General features: G+C 35.1%; 1 protein-coding gene across 4 annotated transcripts in view; it reads right to left on the reverse strand.

Moving 5' to 3' along the window:
- The window catches only part of SBF2 (SET binding factor 2), a 269,535-nt gene that overhangs the window by 74,227 nt on the left and 183,306 nt on the right, over positions 1-12,002 (reverse strand). For all 4 annotated transcript variants that reach the window (XM_074585940.1, XM_074585939.1, XM_074585938.1 and 1 more), the window contains exon 17: positions 2,367-2,435. In XM_074585940.1, coding sequence (XP_074442041.1) covers positions 2,367-2,435 — 69 coding nt within the window. The remainder of the gene's footprint in view (positions 1-2,366; positions 2,436-12,002) is intronic.

The following is a 12,002-nucleotide window of genomic DNA, read 5'->3' on the forward strand; positions in this document are numbered from 1 at the left end:
CTAGAGAAGCTGAAAAATGCTCCAAAAAGTTTAATTATTACTCAAATTCCAAACAGAACCTTGAAGTGTTAATCTTAATTTTAACTAATCATGGCAAAGTTTGTCTACTGATCTTATGTTCTGCACAACACATCAGTTTGCGTTTTGTATGAATAGTTTTATATCAAAATAAGTACTTTTGCCAAAGAATTGTATCTAATGGGACATACCAAAGGGGGCCATCACTGAACCTGAGGATTAGATCTGGGAAAAACAAAATTCTTTTTCTATTATGCATTAACAGCTGGTTTTTGCAAGTTAACAGTCAGGTTACTTTAATTTTTAATTCAGGTCCGGAACATTAAGAAAATCCTCACGCTGCTTAGATCCAGGGACTCACAGTTTCCTGAGTGTATAGCTTTAAATAGTAAGTATGGGACCAGGTTATTACAGAAAAGATTTCAGAAAAAAATTTGTGAGAGAAATGGTGTGAGATCTCAGTTTCTTCTATACAATTCTATGGAAGAAATTATTTAAAGATATTGTATATTCACTACAGCTTTTTGCTCTTCTTCACTGTGAAATAAAACTTCTTTAAGGTTATTTCAACACTCATGATACTCCATGCAAAAAAAAGTATTTTTTGACTGCCTTTTTTTTTTTTCCCCCCTCCTCCTACTTGATCACTTTACCAAATGAGGAATCTAACCAAACCGCCATAAATCCCCAAAATACTCTCTGTACCTCTGAAGGTAAAGAGCTATGTGGACTATCTTGGCCATTTTTATTAGAGGAAATAAAAACCAGATAATAAAACAAAACTAAAGTCAATCTTTCTCTGTAATATAGGATTAATGGAAAATCTCTCTAACTCATTAGCGCTTTCTCCAAATTAAGTATTAGTGGCAGCAGCAAACAGCTCATGATTCTGCTACTGGAGGACTCAAAACAAAAGGAACAGAAAAAGATGAACTTGTAATTAAAGATGGAGAAAGTTTATTTGATGGGATTTCATTTAATGTCTCACCACACTAGCTTACATAAGAGAATGGAAATACTCTGTAGACTCTTTCCAGAAAGCAGTCTTGGGGTATTATGTACAGCTCTAAAATAAAGTGCATTTAAATAAAACTATTTCACAGTTCAAACAATTAGAAGAGAGAAAATCCACCACTTTATGCTCTCTATATGCAGTAAATACTGGCTTAAATAGAAGATTTCAAGAAACTTCCTATGCATATGACTTTGTCAAAACTGCTGTCATCTTCAGATGACGATTCTACGTTCTATGACTGGTAAAGTTCCACATTTTTCATTCTAAAAACTACATTACAATTAGAATGTATAGTTTAAATTAAAAAACACTGACTGATTTCTCAGCTTATTATTGCGGAAACCTTAAGTCTCTACTTGGCTAAAATAGGAATATCTTTGTATTTTATTTATGGCAACTCATAAATGCCTCATACACCATTTGAAGGATGGAAGATTCTATTTTCCTTCATTTCTATCACATATTATTAATTTCTAGATAGACCACTACAGTACTACTATTATGCAGTATCATGATGTACAAATTATCAATGACTGAACACTTATTTCCCAAACTGGTTTGTATAACAATATTCACATTAAACAAAGAGTATTTATATTGTAAGCAAGTCCATGCTCTGAACTTCTCATCTCCTCAGATACGTACGTACATTCTAAAAAGTGGCACTTGAGCTAATGAGAACTGGGGAAAACGCCACTGTATTGGGATACTGAAATAACTAAAGTCATACTACAGAAGTTCTACTTTTGAAATAATTGTTTGCAGAATTTGCATTATTTCCATTTTCATATTTACTATCGTATTATATTTTATCACTATCAAACACTATGCAAAAATAGAAGAGGAAAAAAACAACAACACAAGAAATTGAAAACAAATATATAGTTAAAACAAGCCATTCATAATATTCTGCAAAGTAAACAATTACACAGACTACAAACTTAACATGTACTTTTTGGCCAATGCTTAACATGCCAAATTAAACAAAAAAGATTTCCAATAAGCAGTTTCTACATGATAACATCAGAAATTATTCTTTTCAATTATTTTAGTGACTAGTTATAATTCAATTATAGTTCTTCAACCCATCATATAAGCCTGCATTTAGTTCTGGGTAAATTTATCATAATCATCATCACCCAGCGTCAATAAGTGTAATTCTGGAACAATGTCCATAATAGCCTACTAAAAGACTTCCACTGACATCAATCAATTTTAGAATGAACCTTCCTACCCATCATGTATCTCCTGTCATCACTTTCTTAATTTTAACCATGTATATAATGTAAAAAAAAAAAATACAAAATAGGAGTGGGTTTCAATAAAAACTTACCCTATAAAAAGCAGTCGTCAGGGGCAGCAACGCTGCAGCAATGCTATATTCTTCCGAAGAGGAACAATCCTTCAAGAAAAACATACAAAGAAAATAAGTGAAACCATTTTCATTTCTGCCGTGTGGAGTCCCTCTGATATCCTTCCTACACACAATGTAACTTTTAATCACCTGATATCATGTAAGAATAACATACATTTACGTGTGTGCAAGTGTGCGTGTATATACATATATTCCCTCAATTTCTGCTAGATAGGTATTGTTATGATTCTTCCCATTTAAGGAATTTATTAGCAGCTTTCTCACTCCAATGTCCAAAATGCAATTTCACCAACTTATTTTACATACAAAAAGGAAAGTACTCATTGTTTAGGAAACAATAAAAAGGTAGTTTGCTTCCATTTGGGTTGACAGCAAATCTGACTAAAATGGAAGTGATGTGATGACCAAAGAATGTACTTTCAAAAAGTTTACACAAAGAACTGGACATTTATTTAATATGAAATAATCACCTCTACAAAAGTTTGGCTCAAGGTTAACTTTAAAAGAAGATGAAAACCCATTTTCTTCACAGTCTCAGAATGTCTCATTCAACAGTCAAGTGTGTCATTCGTGTCTCTCCATGCTGAAAAGGGTATGCCAAAGTAAATCAACTAGTAATTGCACTGATGAAAATAGTGATTTTATTACGGAAGTCTTTTAAAAGAAACCAGAATTGGAATGTAACTTAATATTTAAAAAATAAACTACTTGAATTTTTAAGACTTTTTTTTAAAAACACAGAACAAAAAAATACTCAACAAGAGTTAAAAAAGATACTTTATTTTTAAAGTGACCAGGTTTTTTTTCAGTAGCTCTTTTTGCCAACACTGAAGAAAACAATAACGCACGCAGTTCTACTAGACAAACGTATCACCATTGTGCCCCTGGATGATGAATGGCAAAACATTTCCCTTTCAGCAATTCATTTCAATATTTTTAACATTCATTCTTACAACAGACACCCTCCAACTCAAACCACACTCCTATTAACGATCTATAACATCTGACCAAATTCCAAAATTGAAATCTTTTGAATGTTCCTCTGCCAGACTTTTCATTTATGCCTTCATCTCGTATCAGAGTTCTTGAAAATACAGCAACTGGCAAACACTTGGCACCAGCCAACTGTGATAGTGGAAATATAAAATCTGCATTACAGGAACAATCATGTTAAGGATCATTAGGATGTTATTTTTATTCATCTCACTCTTCTTTCTTAAATGGCTGCTGCGTGATTATGGACTGCAAGTTTAGAACAATAGACCAAAAAACTCATCACAAACCTATTTTGCTTCTCATTACTTTTAAAGTCCTTTGTGATTTTCCAGCAACAAATACTTCATCTTCTATTACTTTAATCAAGCTCACCTAAAGAGAATACCAATGTCCATACACAGCTAAATATAGCGGCATTTAGAAAACTACCTGCATGAGTATTCTGAAAAGGTGTACAACAAGTTCAGAGATGTGAAGCTTTTTTTCTGCACAGAGTTACTGAAGGTCTTAACACGTCTAACTCTGCATGAATGCATGCATGTACGCTAACTGCGCATGGAAAACAAAAGGTGTGCAAGTGCTCACACCTCATAACACTTTCCACTCTGGTAGAGGAAAACAGTAAGAAAAGTGGACACTCGATATATGTTTTAATGATGCCTTTCAGTATTGTGACATGTATATAAAAAACGCAAAGAAGTTTGTAAGATGTCAGAACAGTAATACTAAAGGACATAGCCTCAGCTGCTTTTCATTTTCATTTTCTGCCTTATTTCCTATTGTTATCCATATCCTTAACCCCCATTTGGAATTTAGCACATGCATTTGTAGTTTAATATAAAGATATGATAAATATTTTTTCACTTAATCAGAAAACTTCCCATTTAAAATGAGACTTTACAACCCTTAGGAATGTTCAACAGTTTTCAAAGAAATACATATCTTATTTCTGCACGTGCTTATTTATAACCAGGTACAAAATGATCCATCCTCATTGTTTCAAGTTATCTACTTAATCCCTTAGCTCAAGTTATTTGTAAGAGTTTGGGCTTTTACCCAAAATATACATAAAAATATCTTTATAAAAACTGAGCAATGCATCTTCACCTAGAGAGCATTCAATATTCCAAGAGCTAACATATGTCTCAAAGATATATATCATCACCACATAAACAACACAGTAGATTATTTTTCCACTCCTTCTTGCAAGTATGAAATTCTCCACATATTCTATGTCAGCAGTACCCCCTGGACTTGTAGTATGGAAGTATTATCTCTCTATATTTTTTCTTCTCCAGCATATGACAAGAAATGTAAAATTATCTCAGTTAGGAATAAAGTATAATAATATAATACTGCTGTTTTAAGAATAGTGAAATTAATTAACTGCTTATCTGTTTTGTAGCTGCAAGACAGAATGACATAGTTAACAGAGATACTGCACTTAAATCTTAGCTTCTCAATTTTACAGGCAAACCACAGTCCTGAAATGTCATGTATCTATTGTATGCATTTTAAACTCCTGAAACAAAGCAATCCAGCTGTCTCAAATATATAATAATATCTTTATCAATTGTGAAAAATATCTCTTACTAGTGCTACAGAAGTAGACAAATCAAATACCATAAAATAATTAAAGCTGTTCCCCCTAATTTGCACAAAAGGAAGCTGAAACAAATCTGGGGAACAAAAGTTATTCTCAGCACATTAATTTCCTAAAAACAATGTCTTATGACAGTGAAATATGGACTTCCACCATGCCATGTGCAGAGTACTGCTTTGAATCCACGCCTGAGTGAAGACCTGGCACATTATTCTGGACATACTGATCATATATTCAGAGAGTTTGCTGAACTCTGCAGCAGACTGGAAGTGTTACAGGAATTCATGTATTTTTAAAGTAGTTTTGCTATACTGAATTGACAAGTGAATAATAAAATGAGAACGTTTTTCCTTACATTACTTACTTTGATAATACATGCGATTTACTTTTATGTCCTGCTCAGTTTAAATATCCAGCAAAACTGGTGGTTAGATATTGTCATTACATTGCAGAACTGACAGCTAGGAAGTTACAGATTTAACTGCCTGTATAGACGCATGGGGCTGCTAACATCTGGTGAGGCATCGATGGCTTTTGGAATCTGGTAGGTGGCTTAGGCTTCTGGCACTGTAGTAAGAGAATTCAGCAGTCCAGTTTAGAAAAAATGCTTGGTTTGTTAAAAGGACTAAGGATTCACCATGTAGAACTGCAATGAAATTCAAAACTAGAACTGAATATTAATGAGCTGATTTGAGAAAAAATCATTCATTTTCATTAGATAAGCTGAATAAAGTTTATGCATCCATATATAAATAAAATACTAATGCAACTGAACTATTAAAAATGTCAGTTTTTATCAAAGAAAACCTATTCCATGTTAATTGATGTTACAACCAATGTCCTTTATATTTAATCTCAGCAGCTAAAAATCCAAGTAAACAAACTGACAATTTCACAATGTAATATAATCATATGCTGCCTTGAAGAAAGGTGAAAAAAACATAGTTCCTATCTGAAATTTCCATGTAAGTTTTAAAAGTATTTAAACTACACGTTTTAACTCCACAGTTAAAGCCATCATCTGCAGCAACAGTCAAAATGACATATTTTGTTGGAATAAATGAACTACGACACTAATTACTTACATTACTTATTATTAACAGCATATAATTAACTTCAAAGGAAAGTCTGGATTCCTCTTATTGAAATTATAAACAAAATTGTTTTGGTTTTTTTTTAGTGAAAATTAACTTTCTAATATTCATATACAGTTTTGCCTGGCAAAGTTAACGTCACTGATAGCTGCTGCTCTGCTTTATAATGGGATCAAAGTTTTCTTTCTTCCTTGTAACCAAAGGTGAAATCAAACCTTATTGAGGCAGCTACAATTTTGTTAAATGCAACTCTTCTGGGACTTGAGAAACAGGATGGAAGAAACGCATACCTAGGAGGCCCATATAGCTGTGTACCTGTGGACTTAGCTATCAACAGAACTACAAGAACACACTCAAAACTTGGAAGATACTGCCTTAGATAACTCTCATTACTTTTGAAACTTCTCATTTTGATAAGGATATATACAGTCTTTCAAAATTATTAACTCACAAGTCCCTTCTTAAATGACCTTAGCACATTTTATGTGTTACTCATTAATACAAACTTTCAATTAACTTTTGTTCTACTAAAAACTGTTGCAGCAATTCTCAGGAAATAAAACCAAAAATGTATACTCTTATTTTCTATGGCCTCTAGGTTCAACATTGACCAGAATCACACTTTGTGCTTTTGAGGAGCAACTTCTGAGATTGCTATCTGGTTACTATCTGACAGCATTAATTCAACACAAAGTCCGTATTAAACAGACTTCACCTGTGCTCTGCATGATGCCAGATATAATACTTTCTTCCTCTATGGCCATTACATTCATACGAGTACAAATGCAGAAGATGAATGAACCGCACCCAACCCAGAAGAATCCTCACCTATTTGTTTTGACTTTGTGGTCTTTCTGCGTGACTAGAAGCCTTCATAATGACCATTTCATTAAGGAACCTATCATGTCAGCTATAGGATGCAAGATGCTGTAGGTCTGCCATTCCAGGTAGCAGGAGATCCAATTCCGTTTTAGAAGATTTTACTTCCTGAAGAGCTTCAGATTTGTCTTTACCTGGCCCTGAATTATCATAAACTTGTCTGTCCTTGAAACATAGTGGTATAGGGGACAGAATTGATGCAATTTAGATGGAATTACACAAGCATATAACGTTCATTGATTTTTAAGTTTCATTTTGCTTTACTCCGCATGTTCACAAGTTAAAAAACACAGTACACGTTCTCTACGCAGCCCCATTGTAGTTCTGCTCTCACAGCAAGCCAAAGTAAGAAACAACATTTTACTCAAAGAAGAGCTGTTGAGCCCCTCCCCTCCCTTCTTTCTCAATAAATACATTTCCGTCTAGGGTTGAGATTAGTCATTTCCTTCTTCTCATAACGAATTATGTTTAGGAAATCAGGAACCTCAATTTTTATGTGCATAAATTACACATTCTTCACTGAATTTTTACTGTACCCCAAAAGTGTAAAAACATCTAACTTTTTTTTGCAGGATACTGATAAACACAAGAATGCCATCCCTTGTGTCTAAGCACATCTGAGTTTCTTTAACAGAAATGCCATGCATGTTTCTGAATACTGTCATGAGGCCCATGGCAATAAAGTTCAACATACTCAGGCTGTAATCTTCTCCCAAGGAAATGGTTGGGATGCCAAGATGCCTTTTGACTTTTATTTCACAGCAGGGCTTCATTCACAGTGACTCTGTCCAAACCTTAAACTACACCAGCTGTGATACAAGGTCCTGCGCAGTAATTTGTAAAAAGTTTTTGACAACATTCAAATGATAGAATACATTGCAATTCATGACAAAACAGTGATCAATATCCATTAACTACTCAGTTGGAAAGGGGTGATTAATTCATATATCACATATCAATATATCTACAGACTACAGTGTACTCCTAAAGCCTGGGTAGACCAAAGCACTTATGCAGTGCTTGCAAAACATAAACACAGGATACTTTGTAAACCACTTTACTGACGGCCTGCTTAATTGAGTTAAGGAATGGAAAAATGCTTAAAATACTAGAAGAACTATTAAAATAGATGAAATATTCTAGTATAGTCCGGTTATCTATTAGTGAATCAGCTCCAAAGTACACAGAAGTCTTAGGCATTCTAGCACTCATGCGGTGCACAGCAGCACCTCTTCTCCTAAATAAGCAGTCACAAACTTTCAAACATGTAAGAATACATTCATCTTGCTTAATTTAATTTTACCATTCTTCTCTAAGTTTAACGTGATTTTCTAATTTCACATAGTTCTAATAAAAATGCATCACATCATCAGAGCATGTTCTACACAATTTTTACAACTTAACAGGAATTAACACTTTTTTTAAAAAATATAAAATTTCTACAGGTGGGTAAAGTGATTCACTGAAAAATCAGTTTTTCACTTTAGAAAAATATTGTTTGGATAGAAGTGGAATTTTACATCTATTTTCTGAAATGCAAAGAGTCAACACTCAGCTCAAATCAATTACCAAAAGATTCTGGGTCTACTTGACTATGGAGAAATTGAACAAACAATGGCTGATGAAATGAACTTGGAAGTAGGGCTCACTGAAAATTTTCCATGGAAAACTGCCATGTGATGGCAAAATATTTTTTTTATTTATGCTAAAAACCCTCACTGACATCATCTTAGACAAGAGCACTTCCAACCCCCAAAGCTTTTCCCTTGGGAGACTTACAGGTACCTTGTCAATTATAACTGATTTTCTGGGGAAACAGAAATAAAACCTTGGGCAACACCTCAAAGGCGGCAAGGAACAGGTACAGGGGATCTACAGGCTGGACTGCAGGGAGCAAGCCCTCACACAAGGCATTTCCAGAAACAGGAAGAACAAGGCAGTGACTGAAAACAGAAAGTACAGGTTGACCAAAGGCAAATGGATCAACCTCTACGATGAAATAACAAGCTCTGTAGCTGAGGAAAGCGCAGCACGTCTTATTTACATTGGCTTTAGCAGGGCTTTTGACACAGGCTCCTTTGGTATCCTTGTAGGTAAGCTGAGGAGACACGGTCTAGATGAAAGAGTAGAAAACTCAAAAGACAGTGGTCAACTGTTCCAAGTGCAACAGGCAGGGGGTTACGAGTCACTTGTCAGGGGTTGATACTGTGGCAAATGCCACCTAATGTTTTCATTAACAACCTGTAAAGTAGCATGAAATGCATCTTCATCGTATTTCTGGATGACACCAAATTTGGGGGAATGGTAAATACGCTGGAGGGCAGGACTGCTACTGACTGGCATTACAGCCTGTCAGAAACAGACTGACAAGAACCTCAACAAAGACAAGTGCAAAGTTCTGCACAAAGGACAGGGTAACTCCATGCAAAACATAAGCTGCATATGAAGAGCACCTGGAACCGCGTGCTGTGCTATACATGTCAAAAAAAGATCATGCCCTAAAATTCAGAAAAAGGTGCAAAATGAATTATCTTGTTTTGTTGCTGTTTGCAGACATCAAACTCTGTACAGTACAGACACCTCCAAGGAATCGGTAAAATAAATAATATTGCAGTTGAGTTGACCAGGCACTCAACATGAGTGGAAATGGAAATATTACGAAGTACCCTGATGTCAGAAAAAAAGCATCAAGAATAGCAATAGGCAGAACTAGTGAACAGATTTACAGTAGTGATATTAAGTTTCTCAAAGAAATACGTGAGGTAAAGGGTAAATAATCGGAAACAATGTGCAAGATGGGACATAGAAGGGGAAAGAATATCTTGTACCAAGTCAAAAATGTTAAAAACATTAGTCTCACCAAAAGGTATACTCATAGCAGGGGCAAAAGAACAAAACAATTAGAGAACTTAAGGATCTCATCCAAGAGTTGGAAACTGTCAGTGGAGTGCAAAATGAAAGGAGCCCAGGAGAACTAAATAAGCATACAGAAGGGAAAACACTCTGCTCAACCAGCACAGACAAAAATTATTGGAGAGAAAGCTAATGCCAATTTTTCATTATTATTTTTTAAAATACACATATATATACCAAATGCATCTGCAGGGTTCTGGCAGGTGCCGTTGGGAACTGAAATACATGTTTGTGTGGATGTAACACTGCCTCTGCGAGACACATTTTTCACAAACTGCCAAAAGTGCAGTCTCTTCTCAATACATATTTGACAACTTGTTGCCGGAAAGCTTCAGTTTTTCCTACGCCAACCTTGATAGTACTGAGCAGCTTTGCTACAGTTTTGGCAGAGGCACCAGTGCACTGTGTACAGCTGCACCAAAGGACAACAAGAACGACAATGACCAGCTGCTTCTGGAAGAGGTTTTCTTGGATCAGCTTTGTCAGTGCAGCTCCATTTCTGGATTCATGAAACAAGTGTCAGCTGCTGGAAGAGGATATTTCTGGGATGACCTGCAATGGCTGCAGAATTTCAAGGATGACAAAAGGGGGTTTTGTGGTTTCTTTGAGGTAATTCTGCTTATTATAAGGTTGTGAATATTGAATGCAGCCAGCATGGGCTTTTCCATGCTTAGGCAACAAATGACGCATTGTATTAGTTGTGCTGGTGAATTTGATGGAACCTAAAATCTCTTGTTGCCAACCCTGCTGCCAGACCTCTCAGTTCCCTTAATAAACTAGAATGTAAATTTTCTGTTATGTTTCAAAGAGTAGCTGCAGTTTCAGCAACTTTTAATACAACTTGCTGCTTAATCCAAAAATCAGCCTTGTAAGAACATGAGAATAGGCCCATTCCACATCATGAAAAAATGATGCTACTAAAGCCATTATAAATATCCCACTTTTCTGGAGAAAAAAACTCGCAGCAAATTTAAGGCATCATAACCCTGGCTGATAAAGTCTTTTAAAGGATAAATGGTTCATAGAAAATAATACCTAAAGAAAATTCAGGAAACTGAAGGACGTAGGTGGTGCATGATTAGGCAGCATGTTGGAGAGCAGTGTCCATCTTGATTAACACATCAAATCTGTGTGATCAAGGAAGAATGTTGTTGCAAAGCCTGGAAAGCCCAAGAGATTCAGAGTTTTCAAGAGCTGCCTGATTTAGTGAAGTGCTCCCTCCAAGATAACATTCATCAATGGAATATATACATTCTAATACAAATATTTAAACTATGGAAAAGAAAACTTAGAAAAATATGGTATTTTTATTTAACATAATGTGAAGTATTTTAAGTGTTCAGATTATACTTTCCAGTGCACAGACAGAAGCTTCTTCAATATGGATACAGATTTTATATGAAATTTTGCACTTTTTGTGGTTCAGTAAGACAAGCATGATAAGTGCATGTGAGATTGCACTGGCAATTTTAAAACTATCCCCTGAATCTTTCAGTCTTAGAATTGAAATCAACACAACGTGTGCTGATACTTTCCTCTGGGATTTTCAAATGGCTCCAGGAAATGCGAAGGTTAGAATTCCATGAAGTAACTCCTCCGACTTTGGGCAGGGCAAACACTATTAGAGGAAAGAAGAAATACTTGAGCTTGCTGTGTGGACCAAAGAAGCAGTCTTCCAGCAAAACTGTTTCTTTGATACAAATTGTAAGAAATCTTGGTATGATCCTTTTCTGTTCCACAGCCTTCTAAATCATTGCTAGTAGCAACATCCAGCTACCTAACCACAGAGAAAGCCTTCTTTACCAGGTTTTGGGTTGCCAGTAACTCCATTTACAGCCCTGATCTTCTCCGAGGCTATCTCATGTTCCTTCCTGAGGGTTCCTGCTAATATTGTATTTTTATAACAATAAAGGGAAAATTAAGTATTTGTCACTTACAATAGCTGATTCTAAACATTTATGTTTATTTTTGAAATAAGCAAAAAGTTGACTGACAACTACCAGAATTTTATATTATAAGGTAAAATATCTTCTAAGATTTACTGTATTAAACAAAGATATATATCCAATACTTAGATACAGTTGCTTTCTCAAGAAATAGGTTAAACTT

This window comes from Larus michahellis, chromosome 4, assembly GCF_964199755.1.
Source record: "Larus michahellis chromosome 4, bLarMic1.1, whole genome shotgun sequence".
In the NCBI taxonomy this organism is placed as follows: domain Eukaryota; kingdom Metazoa; phylum Chordata; class Aves; order Charadriiformes; family Laridae; genus Larus; species Larus michahellis.